The sequence below is a fragment of the Bidens hawaiensis genome, unplaced genomic scaffold (genome assembly GCF_021521415.1).
Source record: "Bidens hawaiensis isolate Kalapana, Puna unplaced genomic scaffold, B.hawaiensis_p1.1 tig00035875_1, whole genome shotgun sequence".
NCBI lineage: Eukaryota > Viridiplantae > Streptophyta > Magnoliopsida > Asterales > Asteraceae > Bidens > Bidens hawaiensis.
The window spans coordinates 100,374-124,895 of NW_027496236.1; the positions used below are offsets into that span (position 1 = coordinate 100,374).

At 34.0% G+C, this 24,522-nt stretch overlaps 2 protein-coding genes across 2 annotated transcripts; both read right to left on the bottom strand.

The window, feature by feature from the left end:
* Positions 1 to 342: 342 nt before the first annotated feature.
* On the bottom strand, positions 343 to 3,581 carry LOC143587774 (disease resistance protein At4g27190-like). The gene is made up of 2 exons (XM_077068960.1): positions 3,562 to 3,581; positions 343 to 3,259 (listed from the first exon to the last, which is right to left on the bottom strand). The coding sequence occupies exon 2, from the start codon at positions 3,248 to 3,250 to the stop codon at positions 407 to 409; it is 2,844 nt and encodes a 947-aa protein (XP_076925075.1). The 5' UTR covers positions 3,251 to 3,259; positions 3,562 to 3,581; the 3' UTR covers positions 343 to 406.
* A 2,332-nt stretch (positions 3,582 to 5,913) lies between these two features.
* On the bottom strand, positions 5,914 to 9,481 carry LOC143587785 (GRF1-interacting factor 3-like). Its single transcript, XM_077068972.1, has 4 exons — positions 9,356 to 9,481; positions 7,531 to 7,607; positions 7,340 to 7,436; positions 5,914 to 6,425 (listed from the first exon to the last, which is right to left on the bottom strand). The coding sequence occupies exons 1-4, from the start codon at positions 9,437 to 9,439 to the stop codon at positions 6,117 to 6,119; spliced, it is 567 nt and encodes a 188-aa protein (XP_076925087.1). The 5' UTR covers positions 9,440 to 9,481; the 3' UTR covers positions 5,914 to 6,116.
* Positions 9,482 to 24,522: the final 15,041 nt, after the last annotated feature.

Below are 24,522 nucleotides of genomic sequence, written 5' to 3' on the forward strand. Positions count from 1 at the left end.
TAATTGTAATAGGATAAGCGTGGTAATATTGTGTTCACAAAATTAAGGCTAGATGTATAAATATGGGGCTTGGGTAGAGGTTTTGGATGAGTGATCAATATAAAATTATTGTAATGAGTTTTTGAGTCGGTTTTCCTTTTGCGATAACAAAGTGTTTATTGATAATCTGACTTGAAAAACAAATGTAACATGATTAGTGATCAAAAACGTCGTTTTCATCCATTAAAGCATGAATAACTATGGCAATTCATACATCTAGTCGGATACGCCCGACACATGTGCAAGCGAAGGGCGGAGAATCACGTGTAAGTGGGATCTTCATAATATCAGGAAGTTGGCTTACATATGTCATCTGCAGGAGCCTGACTGGTCCAAAAGAAATGCCCATGATACATAAGTGTTTGCTTTATGTACCTTGGCCAAAAAATGGTTGGAGAAAATTCTTGCAACCAGTTTCATCCCATTCCAACGCATCCCACCAACTTCTGCTTCCCTTAATGTGCTCAAGAGTTGACGGAAAATAGTTAACGGAGAATGGAAGAGCCCTCAATTTCTCACAATCCCATACCTCAAGTGTTTCAAGGGAATCACAGATCAGAATCCCTTTTGTGATGCATTTTAGTTCTGGTAATGCGGAAAATGACAAACGACGTAGCTTTGGAAGTACAACAGTTGAAAAGAGTCCGATTTTGTCCTCTATCATCTCTTGGATCAAGCTTGAGTTCCATACTTCAATTTCTTCAAGGTTCTGCAAGTCTTGCAGCATACCAGATGAAAACAAATATTGCATGCTATTGCAGCTATGGATTTCAAGCCTTCTTAGCTTTGTGAAAATCTGACTTTCTGCAATGCCGTCAGATACGGCCTTCAATTTGGGTAGCTTTCGTAGGACTAGCAGCTCAAGACTTGGAAAACGGTTACCAGAAGTTGTTATGAATTCTATACGTTTGCAGTTTGAGAGGTAACATTGTCTCAGATTTTCCAAGTTCATTGTGTCAGATAACTTTGATATAGATGTAATATCATGGCAACCGTGTAGAGCCAACTGCTGGATGTTGTCTGGAAACTCAATTGCCGCATCTTGGAAAACAAGATCATAACCTTGAATTTCAATACTGCGCGTTCCCTTAGAAATGGGTAGAAAAATGGATAGCTGACCGATACCAAGATGATAACTTTGCAAATCTTGCCAGTGCTTAGATCTCACATACTCTATGAAGCTGGTTCGGTCCTCGAAAGAAAGGCCAAGACTGGTTAAGCTTGAAATTTGATCAAATCCAACTCCCCTAGCCGATGACCATCTCCATTTGCTTCTAAACATAGAAAAGTTCTCTAGACAAGAAAGCTTTAGGACATCGCGGTATGGGAATGCCTTCAGTTTCTCAGTGTATGATAAATCAAAACGCCTTAGATTTTTCAACTCGCCTATATCGTTTGGTAGCTTTCTCAAAAGACTATGCGACAAGTCCAACACTCTAAGATCCGTTAACATAGTTAGTGAAGGAATCTCCTTTAACTTACTAAAGCTTAAAAGGAGTGCACGCAGGCTACATAAAGTCGAGACTGACTCCGGTAATGAACGGATATCAGTTTTAGAGAGATCAAGTACTTTAAGAGACTGCATCTGCATAAAGAATGAATCGGGAATGAGTTCAGGAAGAGGGTTCTGCTGAAGAAGCAAAGTTGACAGTTTTTGACAGTTTGGATAATCCGGTAGGATAGTAATATTGTTATCCATTGCAGAAACCCACTCAACATTTTCGATCCATTCCCGTGCCAATCGGTTCAGTTTCATTGCGGATTTATTTATCAACCTCGGCCCCTCTCTAGCGATCCGGATAGCCATATCCCTAACTAAATCATGCATCTTGACATAATCTGACCCGATGTCTTCCAACAAGCAAGCGTCTTTAAGCATTTCAAGCACCATGTACCCTTTGTTGATCTCTTTCTCTCGGTCTCCCACTTCAGCTATCAAATCCTCTGCCATCCAGTACTCTATAAGTTCTGCAGCATCAATTTTATGGTCCTCGGGATACAAAGCACAATACAGAAAACAAGCTTTGATATGGTCATCTTTTAAGTGAAGATAGCTAAACTTGAGACGGTCAAACACGTCGTCTTCCATGCCAACAAGTTCTGATGTTGAGGTTTGTAATTCTTCCAGTGCATTCTTCCATAATCTTTTATCTTTAATTTTCCTCATGGCCCGACCCACTGTGATAATCGCAAGTGGCAATCCACCACAGTTTTCACACACCGCCTTTGCAATGGGTTCTATTTCATCACTCTGAATTGGACCTGATTTGGTGGTGAATAAATCCCATGCTTCGTTCTTGGTCAACAGGTCGACTTTAACTTCCCGTTGAGTTTCCATTCCACGACAAACTTCCATAAGGCGAGTTACAAATACAACCTTGCAACCATTGTCTATGCCTGGCTGTGGGATACCTACCTCTTCTATGGAAAACTTATGCCATATGTCATCTAAGATGAGAACAAACTTTTTTCCTTTCAAATGCTCAAGCAACCGCGTTGATCTCCATATCACATTTTCATCTTTTGACAGCTCCAAGTTTGTTGCGTCTGCGATATCTAGCTGCAATTTCTCCACATTGTAAGTTTTTGAAACATTCACCCAAACGACCCGATCAAAAATCTTGCATTCAATTAGCTGGTTATAAATATGCATCATGACAGACGTCTTGCCAACACCCCCCATACCATGAACACCGATCATACTAGTATTCGTATCGGTCAATAGTTTCCAAATCGCCTTCGAAACTCTATTAAAAGTTTTATCACCCACCAATCCACTTGTTGGTAAGATTCTCCCGGAATCTTGAGAAGAATCAATAAACAGTCCGTTTGGAAATACGCCTTCAGCATGAAGCTTACTCATATCATTAATTCTCTTCACCATCATTTTACCTAATCTGTATCGCGAAAGATAATTAGGGAAGCATCCTTTCATACATTTCTCGATTTCCGTCTCCATTTGCTTAACTTCAGCTACAAGCTTCTCAACATTTTCAAGCCACAATTGCATCTCACTTCTTAGTTTCTTTCTTTGGTTTACCACGGCACTATTTATTTCCGCTTTGAAATCATTTTCTTTACTGGTTAGTCTTTCCATCTCACACCGTAGTGTTCTTACTCTCTCTTCCAATTTTCTTGAATAAAAGAAGCATGCCTCGATAGGCGTCCATAGCAACGATATAGCCGTTAGGCTACTTGAAACAATGTCCATGCTGCCTCCCTTAAAAACTATGAATGAAAGCACCTACTAAGGTAAGTAAAATATTTGGTTGTTATTATAAGAACAAACTGATTATAAATAAATAAGCTGTCGTACACCGAATTCTACTGAAAACAAACTTCCTCAAAAGCGAAAATCCACAAGAAGTAACAAAATGAATTCAGAAAGAGCATGGTGATGGTAAGATTGTACTATATATTATATATAGGTTGAATGGACAAGGCACAAGTTATGATGATTGTGTTTTTTGGAAAGGTTTTAAAAGTTAATATAAAGTAAAGATGAGATTGTTTGTTTGTTACCAGCTTGAAGTTAGATTCGAACAAGTTGCTGCTTGATGAACAGAGTCATCATCCACAGCTCCGGTCAAAGTAAACCAATAATTCACTGATTGGAATTTTGCTTCAGGATAACCATGACTTACATTTAACGACTGTTGACGCCGACAATTTCTTTATATATAAATAAATGCCCATTTCGTATTTAATTATTAAAAAAATAGAGAAAATCAATTCTGATTCAAGAGAGAAAAAGACCACCTTATCCTTTAATAGATTTTATCAAATCCAAATCCACCTATTTTTTCACCAAAATCATCTTCAAAATTTGCAACCACAACGACGAATTCCAATCATCTTCTCATTTATTGTTTCTTTATTTTTATTTTTTAAATTTCTTGGTTATAAATTGGGATATATTCTTATATTCATTTGGTTCTTAAATCCACTCAAATCTTGATAATTAATTTTTTTTTCTGAAATAATGCATTGAGAATTAAATATTATTATTATTATTATCATTATCTAATTAGTATAAATGAGAACTTTGGTGCCATAAAGTATGTTAATTTTGTTTTTGTATATATTGTAAAGGTTTTGTCTTTTTGCGTAACTCTTGGTGTTCGTTGGATTGTTGTGTTGATAAGGTTAAGTGTTTGGTCTTTTTGGGACCAAGTTCAAATCTTTGATGGTGCAAATATTGGGTGTCTCATTTTAGTTTTTTTTTTTCTTAAGTTTGTTTTTATGTTTTTTCTTTGTATGTGAGAATGGTTCTCTTTCAACATTAACTTTGATGTGGGCTGGATGGTTGTGTTGTTAAGTGACACCGACCGAATTCGATCATCCGATTTTGTTTTAGTTTCGGTACCGTAACGAACATAATAAAAACCGACCGAATTCAAATTTTGTTTTTATCGTTTTGTTTTAGTTTCGGTACCGTAACGAACGTGACGGGGACCGGCCAAATTTGCGTAGACCCATCGCCTCAACGCTCGGTTCTACCAACACCCATGTTTTAGTGATTGACGTCACCCCATTGCTCCACCTCGGTTTTTATATTGTTTGTTTTAGTTTTGGTACCATAATGCACTTAACCAAAACTGACTGAATTCGCATCGACTTACCGTCTCAAAACAAGGACCGACAACGGTTGAATTTTACTACCGTCCGAGTTTTACCGACCTGTCCCGGTGCAACGCGCCGGGTAATACACTTGTTATTATTATTATTAGTTAGAGAGAATTATCGTTTTACCCTTGTCATCGGCTGGTTTGCGTACGGTCAACTGACGGAAGGGCATGCTTTTATGTGCCCGAGAACCACGAGGGTACAACTCAATCAAGAATTAAACCTACAAAGTGCACCTGCCCATGAAGTATGAGGGTACAAATTATAATTTTCTCTAAAAAATAATGTTATTTAGAAAAAAATCATTTCGGTTGAATACAAGAGGACCTAATAAAGTCCACAAATAGTAAAAGCCATTGGCAGGGATCCGGGAGGTGTGATGTAGGTGCCTCTACCCATGAGGATAGAGAGGACGTTTCCAAACCATTTTGGGTGTACGAGGAAAAAATTAGTTAGTGAATTCTCCTCCGCCTAATGATAGTGATACGAGAATGTTATTTTGTTGGTTAAAGCATCTCCACTACACAGTCTTATCTTTTTTTTTCTTTAGTGCTTGAAGCAAACACCAAAACGCTTAACTTTGCGTGTTAACGGTTTGTGACTGATAGTCATAAATTTATATAATTCTTTTATCAGAATCTAACAAGTCAATTTCTTTTCAAACATTAACTTTCATTAAAATGACAAAACTAGCGAAAAGCTAGAACCAACAAACTTATAAAGAGAAATTACACCAATCTTTCCAACATATAGTTTTAAAAGGCAACCTATTTTTTATCCAAAGACTTGGTATCCTCTATTATTTTGGAAACCACCATCGACTTATATTTTCGAATATAGCACCATCTATCAACTTCCTGATATTCCAACAAGTCACCATAATGCCTTCAAGAACCTTTTTCTTTGGGTTGCAAAGCGGAACCGAGTGTGTAAAGTAAGAAGATCCCGCATCGAAACTAGGTGGAACTTTGCACCATGAGCTAATTAAAGACCAAATCTGATTTGCGATCGAACACTCTATAAATAAGTGATAGCATTTTTATACGTCCCATCACATAATTGACAATTAGCCAAGTCCAAATCGATACGTCTAAATCTGACAACCCAAAATAAGCCAAGCTTCAGTTCAAGCTTAAACGAGTTCGAACTTGGCTTAACTCAACTTGTTTACACACTAATAAATCATTTCATATGGTATATGTAAACGGAACAAGAAAAGACCAATTTACCACAATTGCCTTGCATAGTATTATTAGCTTAGAAGGACATGAAAGTGTCATGCAGTCTTTCATTAAAATCTCACTAATTCTATAAAAACAAACACAAAACTAGTTATTTCTAAAGAACACAACACACACACAAACATAATGTCACATATTAAGCTTCTAGTCCTACCGTAAGGGACCGACCATCTATCCACACCCATTCGACTAACAACCCACTCGGTTTTATTACTTTGCTTCGTCTGATCCACCAGCGGTAGCACCATGACCATCTTTACCAGCACCACCGTCGGCGGCAGCACCGTCTTGCATACCTCCTCTCCAGATATCACTAGCGGCTGAGTTTGGCGGCACACCGCTTGGCCCACCGGGCCTAATGCCCATCTGAGGTGGGATAACTTGTGGGCTATTAAACTGCATGGCTGGCATTTGTTGTGGAAAACTAGAAGGTTGTTGAGCCATGACAGCTGCCTGAGGATGCTGCTGCATGAAAAATCCTGCTTGTTGCGGGATACCAGCGTGTCCAAGTGGGCCCATCTGCATAGTGTATGAAAATTCATAATCGCAACTCCAAACATGAAAATCTAAACACACATTTATACAAGGGGAGAATTCCATATATATACCCTTAAAAACTTGTGAAATATCAGCTTTATAAATATACTCTTAAAACTAGTTAAAATATCACATTTACCCATATAAGAATGACCATTTTACCCCTATTCCCCTACAGTTTAAAAAAATCATATACACCCATTTTCAAGTATTTAACCTCAAAATTTTATATTCACCTATCAACAATATTGTTCTCAAACTATGAAATTTATCTATTCTATTAAAACAAGTCATTTTTGAAGTTTTTACCTTTTTATAATCCTTTTCTAAAATTTCAGGTTAGTCTTAGAAAAATAAGCTAAAATAGTCACTTTTGCATTGTTTTTAATGAAACAATAATGAGTAAATATAATAGTTTATCCCACATTTCCTTTAAAACCAGTTCAAAGTATCATATTAACCCATTTTGTAAAAACAATTATAAAAATTATATTTGACACTTATTCCTCTAAAGATTACAAATTCCATATATACCCATTTTCAGCCTTTTATATTTACCAATCAACGACATTTCTCTCAAAACTATGCAAATTTTTTATTTTATTTAAAACAAACTTTTTTAACCTTTCTACTTCCTTTTATAATTCTTTCTTTAACTTTTAGGTTAAAAATTAGTAAACATGAAACTTCAAAGTTTTTACAAAAGATAAAAGTAAAAATGTAAAATAGTCGTTTTTGAACGATGTTAACAAAATTGATAAATATGATATTTCAATCGGTTTCTGAAGGGCATATATGGCTTTAATATTCAATAACTTAGATTGGGTATATATGATATTTCACAAGTTTGTAAGGGTATATATGTAATTCTCCCTTAGATAATTATAGAAAGGGACCTGAGATGAGATTGCCGGTGCAGGTGTTGGTGTAGGTGGTTGAGCATCAGCAATGGCTGCCAGATACATCAAATTCTTCTGCAATAGAGCCTGATACCTATAACATATATACCAAATTTATTTTAGATGTTTAAAACACTGGGTGCATGATATATAAATATTTAGTAGTGTGATTGTAGAGTTCTACTCACTGGGCACATTCAGCAAGCTTTCCAAGGTTTTGGTTGGTCATTATTGCTAAAATTAACTGCTTGTTCTCGTCAAGAAACTGTAAACAAATATGGATTTAGAACAATAACGATGTATCAATATGTAACATATAAGAAAGGATCATTTGATAAGATTTAAGAAACATTAAAGATGATGTCATGGTGGTCACGCATAAGCTGTTGATTTGCATCAGAATGCATATGCAGGTATAGAAACAACTGAAAATGCAGAGATATTTGTTGAAAAGTAGCATTGCAAGAAACATACTATAACGATTAATTCATTACCTCTTGTTGTGACTTGTGAACACATAATATAAAGATTAATTCATGACTAAAAGCATCATAAATATTTACACGAACAGGACTCACTATTAATATTTGTAAGACGAATCTGGAGCATTTAACTTACAAGCATTAAAGGTTTGAATGAAATTAAACATAAAAACCAACTTCTTGGTAATACTTCCCAAGTGAATTAAATGTTTATGGTTTGAAACAACTTTGATTACAAATCACCACCATAAACATAACATATTCCTAGATTGAATAACCGGAAACCAGTTGATTAGCCCAAGCTTGAATCAAGCTCAGCTAGGCTAACTAAAACTGTTTCCGGTAAATTTAAACTAGTAACATAAAAATAGCTTTAAACAGTTTTACTTAGCCTGGTTAAGCTTGATTCAAGCTAGGCTAATCAAAATTGTTTCCGGTAATTCAAACTAGGAATATGTTGTTCGTCAGGGTCGTGGTAATTTTTGCACTAGTTTCTAGGTAATCAATATTGTTTTAACTCATAACCCTGCAATTTACTTGGGTATTATTACAAAGAAGTTGGTTTCTATGTTAGATATGTTTTAAACATTTATTGTTCGTATGTTAAATTCTCAATCTTCATACGACAAGTATTAATCGTGAGTAATGATCTCATAAATCTATGTGACTCTTTTATGTGATTCAGAGATTTAATCTTCATTTTATGTACTCGCTACTCACAGCAAGAGTTAATAAAATTATCTTTATTTATGTTCCTTACAATATTCATTATCAACATACTTATCTTTATATTATGTTCCTGAACAAACTAGTCTGAAAGATTCAAAAATGGCTTTGAACCAGCCTAAATTAGCCCTAAACAAGCCTAAAACATGTCAAAAACCCCAACTAATAATACGTTTATGCTATGCACCTTGCTTATCCCGGGGCCTCACTTTTTAAGCACCTTGTGCCTAGGCTAAAGGCTCTCACCCTAACACCTTGAGTGCACCTTGCCCCTTTGACAACTATGCTTTAAGTTTCAATAATCAAAAATCCTTTACTAACGGTTTGACTCGTATTTTGACCTAAAAACCTTCAAAACCGAACCATGAACACCCCTTGCATTTTACTATTGTATTAATAAAAGTGCAAAACCCCTATTGCAAGAATGTATTTCCTTTCTCCTTAAAATTCAATTGTTTAATTACCTCAAATACCAAGAAAAACAAATCTTATTATATTTACAAAACCAGATAAAATGTCAGGAAAGAAAAAAAAATAATTAAACCCATTTAGTAGAAAACAAAACCCAAATCGACCCGACCCGACCCGTTTGTAAGTAAATGGGTAAAAAATGCAACCTATATATCACAAACTGATAATGGGTCAGTCACAATATCTTAAAATTAGGGTTCTAGCAGCAAACAACAACTGGTTCAACTCAGAAATTGGAATTCTAACTAGTTTAAATAATAATCAAACAAAAATATAAGGGGGTAAACGTCAAAATGAAAGACGAATTAGAAGAAATAGAATATAAAAAGGAAACCTTTTGGATCTGATCGGTGGTGATGTTTGTAGGAGGAAACGAAGAAGACATCATGGGATGATTCGGCATCATCGGCTGCTTCATTTCGATTTTTAACCACTTTCAATTTCAAAAACAATAACTTGTTTGTTTTGTGGATTAAGATATGTAACCTAATTATTGAAAGATATGAACGGTCACGGAGGTGTTAGGTGACCTCTCAATGTTGAATATATATAAACATTTTCACACTTTGTTTTCTCGTTTTTTTTTTTTTTTTTCATTTTTCGTCAGGGTAGTTTAAGCTTACTATCCTTTATTTTGGGGAAAATCCGCCCCCATGATGGTACAATCTGGTTAGGATCAGATTTTAACTTACGACTTTGGGGGTTTCATCCCTTCCAATATCAATTGAACAAAAACTCATTGGCTTTATTTGTTCTTGTCTATAAAATTTAATAAAAAAAATCATATTTTTTTTTCTAAATTCTATATATTTTTAAAAAAAACTTGTCAATTGCCACGTCTTATTTTTCATCTATATATCTACAACATTTGCAAACACTTATTTTATTATTTTTCATAAAATTTTTATAGAGGATGAATATAGCAGTCCTCCAAAAATAAAGGGTTAAAGTCCATTCTAAAAAGCTCGTTTATAAACTAGATAACAGGATGGAGATGCGAATTTGAGTGTCTACTTAAATATAAAGATATAGTATTTATAAAGTATGGGATATCAATGCTCTAACATTTTATTTTTCTTCTCTATGAATAATTTATAATTTGTGTAAGGCCACTATGGGCGCCTTCGGGTACCCCTCACATGTAACGGGTTATTGGGCAGTTACACCTCCACCTATGTTGGTTGTGACATTTGTCAATTTCGGGTTATTTATACTTGTATTCTTAATGTAAACCCGACCCATTTTGTATCCCGAACCTTTCGATATTATCAAAATGATGAATTTTATGTTATATATTTGTTTTATAGTTGTCGGATCTCAAAAAAAAAACACCCTTTTCGGTTCTTAAAATGCCCCGAAAACGCTCAAAAACGAACTTCATGGACTAAAACTACCAAAATGAAAACTTGAAAGACCCATTTGTAGTTTGTGCTTTCTTGGTTCTATAACCAACCCATTTTCATGAAACACCCTTTATGAAAGACTCATTCAATTTACCCTATATATACACACCCATCTTCTTCATTTATGCTTGCTCATTTTCTCATTTCTCTCTCAAATTCTTGAATTCTAAGGTTGTTCTTCATAGTTTGACTCTCAAGGTCAAACTAAGCTAATATTTCATTTTAACTAACTTCTCGATACTTAAAGCTTGATGTTACAACATATATATAATATATACTCCTTGTTTACCTTCGGTCTTTCATTTCTCCGGTCTCGACCGGTTGAAATGTCGGGTTAGTAAGGCAAGGTTACATGGAGGACTTTGTAGTCCTTGTTTATATATTTAACAAATCTAACCATATAACTTGTTATACTTGCTTAACTTCTGCATATTTTAGTTTATTGTTCATATTTTCCAAGTTCCATGGTATTGGGTATGTGGTGACTAGCCTCGGTTTCATCCCGAGTTGAGAACCGAACCAAAAACCGAACTTTCGTTTAAAAGCTTTATTGTTAACTTTTTGAATGTAAAACTTGAGTATTATTATTTATAAGTTATTTTACAAGTTCCATGGTAATTGGGTATGTGGTAACCATCCTCGGTCTTATTCCGAGTCAAGGACCGAACCAAAAACCGAACTAAACCGAGTTCACTCGCTTAAGACACACAAGTGTGTTTTTAGCCACCAAAACTCATATATTTCTTCAAGATTATATTTTAAATCAATTTTAGTTAATTTCTAAACATACTTGGCATGTCGGTAACCAACTTGATCTTATAACAAGTTCGGACCGATAAAGTCGTATACTCGCTTAACGAACGTTAAGGTTATTCACAATAGAACTACATACTTGGTTAAGTCTATTTTGATTTTATTGAGTTATCTCATAACATTTATTATTTTGGAAAGTTAACTTTGAGCTTGGTCAATTATCAAGTCTCAAACCGACAAGCCCGAACACTCGTTTAAACCTCGTTTTGGTATTCTTATAACCAAGGGTTTTGCAATATTGCATTTTAACCCACATTATTACTTAACATAGGTTGAGTAAAAAAAGAAAAAAAAAACTAATGAATAGAATACCGAGACCCGGTTTCGAGTAAACTTATTTTACAAAACTCGTTTCTTTATTTTCTCAAATATTTACATTTTAAATCCTAAACTTTATTTATTTACTTTATTTGTCATGTATTTTATTTTAAACCCTTCCAAGACTACCTACTAACACAAGACCCGTTTAATATAGGTCTTGCTCGTTAATCCGATCTCTCCGATTATTCACGACACTATCTTTCAAGTTACTTGTTAATGTGAGTACGTTTTCATCCCCCGTTTTCCATCTTTCGTTTTGGGGGTGGCATTGCATACTTATTCAAATTCAAATGATTTATACTTGAGTCTTAAACCACAACACTTATTGTATATGTTTACTTAAATAAATGCTCGATTTGGTGTTATATGCTTTACATGATTATGTGCAAATTCTTGAATGCTAAGGCGGGTAGCCTCATCAAAGTATGATCATACGTTAATTCTGAGTATATATGGTATCCCCATATAGAAAGGTGTCGTCAATGTATTCTTATTGACGATTTCATTATTGTCGTCAATGTATTCTTATTGATGGTCCGTCAATGTATTCTTATTGACGATTTTATTATCTAAATTGTTGCTATTATTTATTGTTTTTATATACTAGTTGCGGATTTCATACTATATACTTATTGTCCAAAACTATGAAAATTGCTCACCAACCTTTGTGTTGACAAACTCTATTTTATTCAATGTTATAGGTTTGATGTTAGCTTGATTGGATTACTTGAAGAAACTTATCATCTTGGCTTTAGGATATTAGAAAATGAAAGAACAAGTTATTTGTTTATCTATCTATTTGGCATTTTGTATGAACAATTGTTGTGTTAATTATGATGATATGGATTTAAATGAGGTGTTTAAATATTGTCACTTTATAGTGTCGTTGTGCAATGAAAAATCATGTCGCGCCTCGACGTTTCCGCCTTCATTGGTTGGGGTGTGACATCGGTATCTGTTGAAAGATGAAGCATCGAGTATTACAACTAATGGAAAGAAGAGAGAGAGAGAGATGCAAGTTCCAGCGAGTATTTACGGGTAGGGGCGCACGTGTTTGCGAGTTCCAACGGGTTCAAAGGGGGTTGGTGGGTTTTCGACGGCCAGTTGGATGCTTGTTTGCGAGTTCCAACGGGTTCAAAGTGTTTATACGATTTTGACAATTTTAATATTAGTTAGAACAACAACATATGCATACTTATTAGATAAGATAAATTATAGCTGTCGGCATTTATGCATTAAGAGAAACACCCTAAACACAATGATGAAGACCAACAATGGTTGTTATGCAAACGAGGAGTTGAGGAGGTTCACATTAGAGCATTAAGTTGCCACCATTGCTAAGGGCGTCTTTAGACGCCGGTAACTGTCTTGTCAGCTGACGCAATATATTCTTGCAAATCCTTAAAGAAAACCCTATTTCACCTCATATCAGACACGCATCCTTACATTTTTCATGTCATTACCCATTTTTTTTACTTAATTTTAATTACTTAACTTACTAAAATGCAATTAAATAATTAATATAAGTAAATAAGCAACATATAAAAAGGTAAACTAGATTTTATAATCATAGATTAAATAATGCGCGGTCCCGTTACGTAAAATTTTGAACTCCTTGAGTTATGTCATAATGCGAGCACAACTCCATGCTAGTAACTTGGGGATCATCTTTGTGATCATCACGTGCCCACTTAGATATGGACATGACCTTTATTCTCCATAACCATATTGTTGTTTATATTGCACACGTATGTCACTAATGTTGTCTAAGCTCCAAGATCTTATTAAACCATAAATAATTGCCCACCTAGCCTAAAGAACACGAAAGGCTCTCTCGACTTCCTTCCTTGCACACTCTTTTCGTTTGGTGAAAACTTCTATTTATTTATGTGTGGATATGAAAAAGTCTTGATAGGTGTCTACCTTTCTAGATGGATTCCATCTTTAAGATAATATCATTGTGTGTATTGTGTCCCATTTGCTATAAAGTTGCATTGTGACGCATCCCCTTCTAAAACTTTGTTGAATGTGGCGATTACCTAATCACATTAAGGTCATTGTTTGAACTTGCCACTCCAAAATTTGCATGCCAAAACCGTAAGTTATTAGAAGCAACCGCTTACATATCTTTCCATGTAGTTGGATGGTTCCTTCAAGTCCAATGCATGCAATCAATGCTTCCAAGCATTCTTGAGAAACCACACACATCTATATTCTTCTTAACTGTTGAACGGCAGCTTCATTTGGCCTTCTAAGCAATGGCGAAGCTTGGATGAAAACACCCGGAGGGGGGGGGGGGTCATGACCGGTGCATATGGATCACTGTTGCTGGAGATAACCAACTAGCCGATGCTCTTACAAGTTACGACTAAAATTCCAACAGTTTATATCACACTCATGACTGTCCTCCTTGAGAGAGCATATCAATAATTTCAAATTAATTTGAAATCTCTCTCCTTCACAATCATCCCTCATATAACATGATTGTACATATCTTCTATTTATAGATAATGTACAGGCTAGGTGTATTGTTGTAGTTTCTATATATACTTGTGTTCTTTAGTTTATATTTATATCACTTGAATTATGTGAATGCTGACTACCATTTGTATCGTTCTCTTACAGGGCCATATATGATTCACAGTCAAAAAATGGTGATTTCTCTGTCACTACGCTTGATGTTTTCTTTAACCTTTTTGGTTGAAACATCTTACTTAAATACGGTTTCAAGCCAAAAAATTGGCATTAGTAACTTGCCTCGGTCATTCTGACCCGCTAACTAACCCGCCTTGGTCATTCTAACCCGCCTTTTCAAGGGGACTTTATGGTTATATCCAATTTTTGATATGTTTTTGAGTTTACAGATACTTATGAAAAAGAAAAAAATGGCCAAGGAATCCTAACGCCTTCGTCGTTTATCTCGCTGGAAACCCGAAAGGATCCAAACCTGTTCTTTTTAGTTTCTTAAACTGGTGCGTTGCGGTGGAGACACCGCGAGAACTTGATCGGCGTTTGTTCAATTCGTTATTGTAGCATGAAAAAAAATATTTTAACCAAAGTTATAGTGTTAGGTTTAAAAGTGAAAGGAAAATAATTTTGTGACCAATTCTTAAAAGTCTAAAATTTTTGCGGCAAAATTTGGAAGGCTAAAAGTTTTATGTAATTTATAAAAGTGGAAAAGTTGACTAAAGTTGAAAAAATAAAATTCTTGTAGTAAATGTCTTTTTATTATTTGACGTATGTTACAATTTTATCATAGACATGACATACGGTATTTTTACCTGCTAAGCCAAGCATGTTAAAATTTAAATGATAAATATATTTAAATTTTTAGAGTCGCTCATAAAAAAGTTATTATCATTATTTGTTGTTATTTAAATATTTAAAATGAGCATAATTTTGATTTGGTGATAACTGATGACTTAAATAAAAACTATCAGGTAAAAGCATATAAGTTTATTTTGTTATTTGGAAGCTTAAAAAAACAGTTATTTAAAGATTAACTAACTAAGCTATAACTAATAATAAGTTTATAGTTGAAACTTATATATATTATATATAAAAAATATTTATTCAATATTATTATTTAATATAAAAGAAACCAATCATACATACATATTATATTTGTTTGTTAGTCAGTTAGATAAAGATTAAAAATACCTCATCCTTGCTCGGCACGCTATTCCACTCAAAACACATGGAAAAAATCACGCGATACGTCATCCAATTAACCTTTTTCAAATATCTAAGTACACATTATATATAAGCTCACCTTCAGCTAAATTCAGAAGCTACTTGGTTTGATATATATATTCTTCCAAAAACTGGAAGAGCTTTCAGTTCATTAATTTCTCTCGGTATCTTCATTTCATACACAACTTATCATGGTTAGCTTCTTCTCTATGGTTTTCTGCTGCTTTGCCCCGTCACGAGTTTTGGAAGAAGATGATATGAAGAGGACCAAACAAGTTGGCTCATCATCGAAACCCAAATCACACGGAGCTCCGATTCCTGTATCTCACTTTCCTGTTGGCTCAAACTTATCACGCTTGTGATCCTTTGAGTTCTTTAGAGGGTATAATATATGTTTGTGTGATAGTGTCTAAGTGGTCATATATCTCGACCAAGTATTGTTATAGTTAGTAAAGGAAAGGATTAAGTTAATTTTAAGGTGATTCTTTGTATTATCCGTTTTGTGCTTTGATTCAAAAAGGGTTACCGCTAAACGCCTAAAAATACACTAACTTTCTCTTTTTGCTTACCATTACAAAATTTGATACGTTTCATATATGCATATATAACATCTGTTGTATACTATAACTAAAATGTTTGAAATAAAAAGCAAAATACTAAAAACTATAGATATAACAATGTTTTCAAAATCGGGCTGGACAACAAATTCGTGTATTTAATTTAATAAAGTATTCACAATGTTGGTTAGTACTGTAGTGATTTCCACCACCATATATTTGTGATTAATAGAGATGAAATTAGGAAAATACGAGGACCACGCACAAGTTATCTTTATTAAGTTATTTTAAAATAATTTAATTATTCATGAAAACGATAACACATCACACATGTATCAAGAGAGGAGGAGAGGAAAGAAAAAATATATTAAATTAATTATGTCATTATCTGCTTGTTGTGTTGTGATTACAGAGAAAATTAAAAGGATCTTTTCTTCTACAAAGCGGTATCATAAGGATACACACCAAAAGTGCTCATTACTAAATGGCTAATAACTTCATGTTCATATATTTAACAATTTCTGATTTATTTGGAGTTTGATAGTGTTTTGAGTACATATGAAAAGTTCGTTCTTATTAACCTTCAAAGGGTGATGCAATGGTAATTGTTTTCACTGATTTTCTATTATATACAATCTCTTGAATGTGATCACATGCCCCGTCTAATTGCAAATTGTCTTATTCCATTAGTTAGAAGGATTTTGACATGTGTAAGTTTCATGTTAATGTGCTCTAGATCTATGATAAAACAAAATCTTTTTTTTTTGTTGAAGCCTTCAATTTCAAATTAACCCCAATTTTTGGTACCAACACGGGACATGCGGTTTTTTCCATTAGTTGGTACTGAATCGCCACCTTAGCCACCCCAATTATTTTTGTTTCAAGTAAAAAAAAATGGTATTAGTGGTACTGATGTCAAGTAAAGAGTCTTTTTTTTTCTTTTTTTGGTATTAATTTTTTTTGCCACTAATGGTTACTGATATCATCATTATAGCAATCATCATTATCATTACTTTAATGGTGATATCAAGTGAAGTAAATTAATATCATTATCATCACTTGAATGGTGATATCAAGTGAAGTAAATTAATATCATTATCATTACTTGAATGATGATATCAAGTGAAGTAAATAAATGTGAACTACTACAGAGTTATTAAGGTTATTGGAATTTGGAAGTATAATTGTAACTTTGAGAGTAATATAAAAAAAGCAGGTTGTAATGGAGGTTTGATTTTTGTTAAATTGTTTTTATATACATTAAGTTTTTATTTTAAGATATCATTTTCATGAGTCATACAAGCCCAAAATTTCAGAGAAAATAATATACAGAAAATATTCCATCCACTCTCAGGAAGACAAAATTCGGTTTAATTTAATGTTTTATTGTGTAAATTATCACATGTATTTTTCGTTAAATAACAAAATGCATATCGTTGTCCACTAGCCTTGGCAAGACCATTCTTGCAGAGCAAGTTCAAAGTACAGGACCCACCCAACCTCTTTCAAATATCATATAATTCTTCATACTTACCCAGTGGACGGATTTTACGTCGAAATTTGAAACTTAAATTTAGAAGGATTAAAACATTTTTATATTTACTTATCACGAGTACATCACATAATCATGTAAGATTAATTTGCAATTCAAAAATATGTAGTGCCAGAGTTTGTTGCTCATTTGCTTTCTATTTGAATGTAAACACTACTTTTTATCAGAAAATTCCAAAAACAGGTATTTTTCAAAAACAAGTTTCAAATTTTAGGTTTCATTTATAAAGAATTTCAGAAATAAATACTCTAAACTAGTCGTGGCGACTGGATTCTTAGTGTCAACTGGTCGGGACGACTAGTAGTTTACAAAACTGGTCGTGACGACTAATAGTTTACAAACATGGTTGGAACGACTATTTTAGGTTAAAAAAATTTCAGGGACGAGTATGTTGAATCACTAAACTTGTCGGGACGACTATTTTAGGTAAAAAATAGTCTGGGCGAGTTTTTATAAAATTTTTTGTACTTTTCTTAATATTATATTATTAAATTCAATTTTACACATAATTAGTTTTTCTTTTATAACTTTTAAAATATTAGGTTTTACTAAAATCCAAATACATTGTTGAGACGTGTTTTTTTTATTTACGTGTCGACGTAAATTTTATTCAAAACCGAGCGGGTAAAAAAACCTCGATATAAATTTGACCCGCTAGGTATTGAATAAATCTTATGTCCGCATGTAGATAAAAAAAACACATCTCAATAATGTATTTGAATTTTAGCAAAATTTTATATTTTAAAAGTTATAAAAAAAACTAATTATGAGTAAAATTAATTATAATAATATAATAAAACTACAAAAGATTTCATAAAAATACTCGTCCCGACAAGTTTAGAGTGATTCAAAATACTCGTCCCACCAAGTTTAAATTTAGGGCTTCAAAATATCTGTTCCTGAAATTTTTTAGCCTAAAATAGCGTCGCGACTAGTTTTGTAAACTACTCGTTATTGACACCAAGAATCTAGTCGTCACGACTAGTTTAAAATACATATTTTTAAAATTCTTTACAAATGATACATAAACTTGTTTTTAAAAATACTTATTTTAGGAATTTTCCCAAAATTTATACTTATGTTTGAAGTAAAATTGCTATATTATAGGTGATTAAACGTAACACAAATCATGGTAGGTCTTCTAAAACACAAGTACAACAATAAATAAAACTTTTGATTAAATCATCAAAACAGTTAAATATTTGTATTAGATTAGATTAAATTATTATAATCATCCTTGCTCTGCACGCTCAATCTCGGCTTACTAGTCCAGTCAAACACTCGAAAAGAATCATGCGTTACGTCATCCTCTATATTATATGTAGGCTCACTCACATGTAATTTCAGAAGCAACACTATATTTGGTTTGATTCTTCCATAAACTAGAAGAGCTTTCAATTCATTTCTCTCTCAATAATCATGGTTAGCTTCTTCTCTACGGTTTTTTGCTGCTTTGTCCCGTCACAAGTATCTGAAGAAGATGATGATACGAAGAAGACAAAACAAGCTGTGTCGAAACCACGCGGAGCTCCAATTCCTGTGTCTTACTTCCCTGTTGGCTCAAACGTATCGCGTTTATGATCCTATTCCTATGATCTAAGTTCTGAGAGTGCCAATGTAGACTCGGTCACGTACTATATATATATTTAGTATGTTTAATTGTGTAACTGTGTCTTAATGTTCATCTCGATCAAGTACTTGGGACTGACCGACAGACCAGAAGTTTGATGGCTTCCTTTTTACTTATTACACTCCTCATTCGACATATATGTCATGTCATTTTCTTGTATTCGGTTCCCAGCCCGAGTTGCCAGTCCTGTCCTATGGTGAAAATCATACTATAGGATAGTATTTAATTAAGAGCAAACTTTTTCTTTTAATTGTTTTGTATTTACCTGATGTTATTGAAGGATAGAAATCACGTGATGCTTCATGCCACTATATGTAAATGAAGTATGGTCTAGGGCTTTAGACCTATGTATAATAAACCAGTTAACCTACATACTCATCAATCTCGATCTTATGATAATAAGATAATTTGTAGGTCGTCTAGATGGATCTCACAACTTGACTCGGATCAATCCGTGTTGTTGGTTAGCGAAAATCACCGACACTCGGATCTCGGATCTTAGTTTTGTTATTTAAAAGAGAGAAAAAGATGAACGTGGAGAGAGACTTTTATTTCCAAAAGTTATCTTAAATTGTGAAATGGTTGGAGTTGGAGAAACGGGTTAAGTGACTCTTTATATAGGGTCCCCATTTCTTCAAAGGTTACATAATAACCTACAAAATAAACGTACCGGGTAGGTAAAACATCGTCTAAAAGCAAACTAAAACGACATATACAATCCTAAAAACAATATATAATATTGGCCCTACAATCTCCCTCTAGGATTGCGTATGTCGAGGAACCTTCGTCAAATTCTTTGCTTCGACTTTATTTCTTTAAACTAGTATTTGTCTTGATCCAGTAGCTTGAACCAGATTGGATCTTGAACAGTTATTTATTTTCTAGTCTTGTAGACTTGAATTTCCATCTTATTTCTGGGAATGATCGCCAACAGCAAATTTTAGAAACATCAGATGCGGGAGGCTCGACACCTAATTTTCTTTTGTTGACTTTCTTGAGCCGACTGGTTTCTTTCCTTGTCTTCAGATACAATCAGTTCATTTTTAAGTTCAACCACCAACTTTCACGTTCTCGTTTTCTTTTAAGCGCTTCAACATCTGCAACTCCAAGCAGACTTGATCTTGATCTACCTGTCCATGTATAGCTGCACAAAACTTAGAACGACAAGATTCGTTCACAGACCCTCTCGAGGGTCAAGAAGAAATCGTTCATAGGCCCTCCCAATTTCAGTCCCTCAACTTGTAAATGATTTGTTTAAGTCCCAGATTTTCAACGAACTTTGCATGAACGACCTTAGCAACAAAACACATGATTTTGAACGAAACAAAGTTTAACAAAATATGTACGAACATAATAAAAATTTAAAATCTTTTTGGCATTTTCATATATTTTAAAAATAACGAAAATATATACATAACATTTTAAAGTTGAAACTAAAATATAACAAAATCAAAATAAACAATAAAAGATAGGAGTAAAGATGAAATTAATATTATATATCAATAATAATTACATAATTTTCTAACGATTTTAATATTTTTGTGAGAAAGATCACAACATGGAATAATATTGATTTGCAAAGCCCTAGATCGCGTTTCCATTTTGATATTATTATGTCACAATTTCATCACCGACTGTGGATATCGTCCATTTGTTTAACCTGACAAGTGTTTTGATGCCAAAGTGATACGTTTAAAGTACAATTAGGCACGGTGCTTATGTGGTCCCCACTTAATCAAAAATGTTACTGATTCCATCATATCTCGGGCTTACTTTGTGTTGACATATCACCTCAACTTGACTTAAACATTTCTTATTTGATCACAGTACTCTTATTAACATACTTGACACTTCATGCTTTATTTTTGCACACTTGACTCAATCTAGAAAGATTAAAAGAAAGCAGAAGATTCAGGGCTTTAACAATCAGGTCTTGTATGACTACAAACAGAGAAAGTCCAAGGCTTGAATCAAAATAAATGAAGAAATAAAGCATAAGTTAAAATCCTAAGATAGACTCTTTTTCGACTCTTTTTCTTGATTTTTCTTTTGTTTTTCTGTTTTTCTTTTTCTTTTCTTGACTCTTTTTCTTTTTCTTTTTTTTTTTGACTCAAAGAAAAATTAAAAATTGACACATATTTCATAAGACAACTGTGATCAGGTAAAAAGAGACTTGGGTATGACATGTATAATTACATTTCTGCCTTCATGAGTATGACTTAACGGAATCATGTAACCGCTTCATAATTGTATATCCACTAGTACCGGCAGAAATTTAGGTTTATATCACCCGACACTTGTTTGTTTGTCAAGCCTATCTACACATCTGTGAGTGATTTTGTAGACTTTTGATCTACTCTTTTCATGCGCTAGGATCATTGCATATCAATGTACTATCATTTTCCAATGGTCGGATCAATTTCTCAAAATTTGAAAATTTTAATTATCCGACTCCCTCTAAGCAGGAGCTCCCTCTAAACGGGACAATTCCTTTTAAAATTTTTGAAATTTTTCTTTAATAGGATTAAAGATGAAATTAATATTAAATATTAAAATAAAATCTTTTTGTTAAGTCAAGTGACTTGATTTTGGTTTCTCTAAAAGTAAAATTAAAATCTTTTTGGTGAGTTAAAGTTAACTCATTTATCCCTCTAAAATTGTGACATATTTAAAAAATATTTACAATTTTAAAACAAAATGATAGATAGGTTGTTTTAATCAAAATTGATCATGCCGAGCGATTCGACCAGAAATTCAAATCGGGCATGATTGATGGCTTTAGTGAAAGGGTCAGCAAAGTTGTTGTCAGATGGACTATCTTAAGCATGCTGGATGAAGAGATTCAAACCGAGATCCAACAGCTGATGCTGGATCCATCACTTGAGAGAAGCAGTTGGACGAAGTTGGTTTGAGAAACGCTCGAAAAGTTGTTGAACCATTTAAACAAGGCTTCCCTTCCTTGAAGTTTGTCCTCCCATATCGCTTATGAAAGACTCGAACACGCCATCGAATGTTTTAGCATCAAATAGCAAGGGTTCGTCTCCCATCATGTGACATTTGAGCCAAAACGAGGTACACCTCAGCTCGTATTTACCGATTAAGCAAATAAACGCCTGTTCGTAACAAACGAACGATTAACCGAACGGGTCGGGTTATAACCCAGATATCTCGGGGGGCCATTTATAAGTGATATACGATCTATACAAGCTAAAATATTAGAAATATGGTCTTAGTTTGATAGCAAACAAGTTAAACGAAAACATGCTCGTTTAACCACCCGCTATAGATTTAAACGCGAAAGATAGTTACCAACCAAGCATTGTATCATCCGTTAAGCCGAAAAAGACTTACCAAACATTTATTTGAAATTTTTTAAGTGATCGGTGAAAATATTTTTGATTTTTACAGACATATAGTATGTTTTTATAATTTTACACAAAACTAGCCGAAAAACACTCGTTTTCGCGCTGTTTAATGCACCCGATAAGTTTTTCGCGCCAAAAACCGAACCCGAACTAAATTTGGACCGGGATTTTCGTAATTGGGCTTGAGAAATCAGAAACTTGAGCCAAAATGGGCCCATAGACCTCCGATCGCAAGTCAGCAGCCCCCCCCCCCCTTTTAGTTCTTTCATATTTAAACTAGATACAAGATATTTTAACCTCATTTTCTTGAAAACTCTGGATACAACTTCTTCTCCAGCCAAAAACAGCAAGAAAACCTAAGGCAAGAGCTTAAATAAGTAGCTTTTGAACTTGTTTAATACCATAAAAACATGTCTTGGTTACTAAAAATCATATTTAACCGTGTAAAAATCCTAAAAATGGTTCATAAACATGTTTTGATCATACACATGGTAAGGAACCTGTTTTGATAGTTTTTTTGGCCATAAACACGGATTAAAGGGTTGAAACGACGTTTTTACGGTTCAAAAGTTCGTTTTTAAGCACTAGCCGAAACCCTAACTTAAGGGCTGTTATGTTGATGAAATATTGCTTGGTTTGTGATATAGGACTTTTACCTAGCTTGCTTAGAAGCACAAGAACCTGAAAACTTGATTAAAAGGTCGGAAACGAGCCAAACCCACTAAGGTATTGCCGAAACACTCGCTTACGGGCTATTTAGGTTAAGGTTGTGATGTGCATATTTTTAGGACTTGAAATTTTTCAGGAACATCAGGGACCATGTCAATGAGTCACTGTTTAAATTTGGTAATTTTTCGACCATCCGAGAATATTTGGCGAATTTATTACCGAATCGGGACGTTTCTTTGGGAAAAATAGCTAAAAAACTTCAAAAATTATGAAATTTTTCTGGGAACTCATATTTGATGTATTCTGATCACAAATGAATTTTGGGATCATTTGGAGAAGTTTAAAGGTGTTTTGTTTATTTGCGTTCGTGTGAATTTTTACAGCCGAAATTGGGCCGAAAAGAATATTGCACGAGCTTTTTACCTTCTGGAATTGATACAGGTTGTTTTGGGACATTATTTGAGTATTCAGAAATTTTTGTGGAATTTTTGGAAATTGTTTGGGTTAAACGGACGATTTTTAGGCAAAATATAGCTGATAAAATGAATTTTTATAAATTAATAAATCAGTAAATAAATTCCAGAAATATTTTTATAAAAATCTAAATATTTTAATTGACAAGTGGTTAAATTTTCATAATTTAATGATTAACGGTTAATTAATTATGCTAATCTGAATATTAAACAAATTCAGTTTTTATAAAAACCGGCAAGTTCGCGACTAGTGAATCTGCAGGAATATTAAAACACCAAGAGTGATCAAAAATCATATTTTTAGACTAATTAAGTAAAAATGAAATTTTCTATGAGAAACCTGGACAATCCGGGTGGATTGTGCGCGTTTCTTCTCAAATCAAACTGTATAAACGGAAACGGGCCCCGTGGCTAATCCGGGACCCCAGTATGTGATCCTTCTTTATAACTTAATCATTTTATTAACCAATACATTTACCGAAGCTTATTTTCCCATAACTGCTTTCTGAAAGCGTAAACGAGCAACTTGGCCCAGCTGGGAAAACGGGAGTCTGAGCCAAGTTCGGTTTTAAGTATTAGACATTGAACAACATCACAACCTAAGCCTATTGCCACTTTCTAGGCGTTCCAGCTACACCCAGATTAGTTATACAGCCCAGTTTAGTATTGGGATTATAATAATATTAAAATATTAATATTATTATAATATTGATTATAGGAACTACTGATAGCGGACCGAACAAACCACGAGCTGATTCAGTACTGAATATCTACTAAACCGTGAGTTTCATGACCCCACTTTTAAACTGTTTTGCGAACTTTTGGGGTGAAAAGCATGTTTGCTTATATCTATATACTTATCTGAAACATGTGATGATGTGGATTATCTAAGTGCTAACACATGAAAGTCCCCACTAACACAGTGATTAACTTCGAGCCGGTGGCTTGTGAATAGTACTATTGGTTTGACAAACCCTGGCGGGGCCAGCACGGTTGCTGAGACATTATCCCGTTTGCACATGTCC

Coding starts and splice junctions, on each gene's coding strand:
- LOC143587774 (XM_077068960.1), bottom strand. CDS start 3,250: ATGGACATTGTTTCAAGTAGCCTAACGGCTATATCGTTGCTATGGACG.
- LOC143587785 (XM_077068972.1), bottom strand. CDS start 9,439: ATGAAGCAGCCGATGATGCCGAATCATCCCATGATGTCTTCTTCGTTT. Junction 7,437..7,530: donor AAGCTTGCTGAATGTGCCCA/GTGAGTAGAACT, acceptor TATATGTTATAG/GTATCAGGCTCTATTGCAGA. Junction 6,426..7,339: donor CACCGGCAATCTCATCTCAG/GTCCCTTTCTAT, acceptor TACACTATGCAG/ATGGGCCCACTTGGACACGC.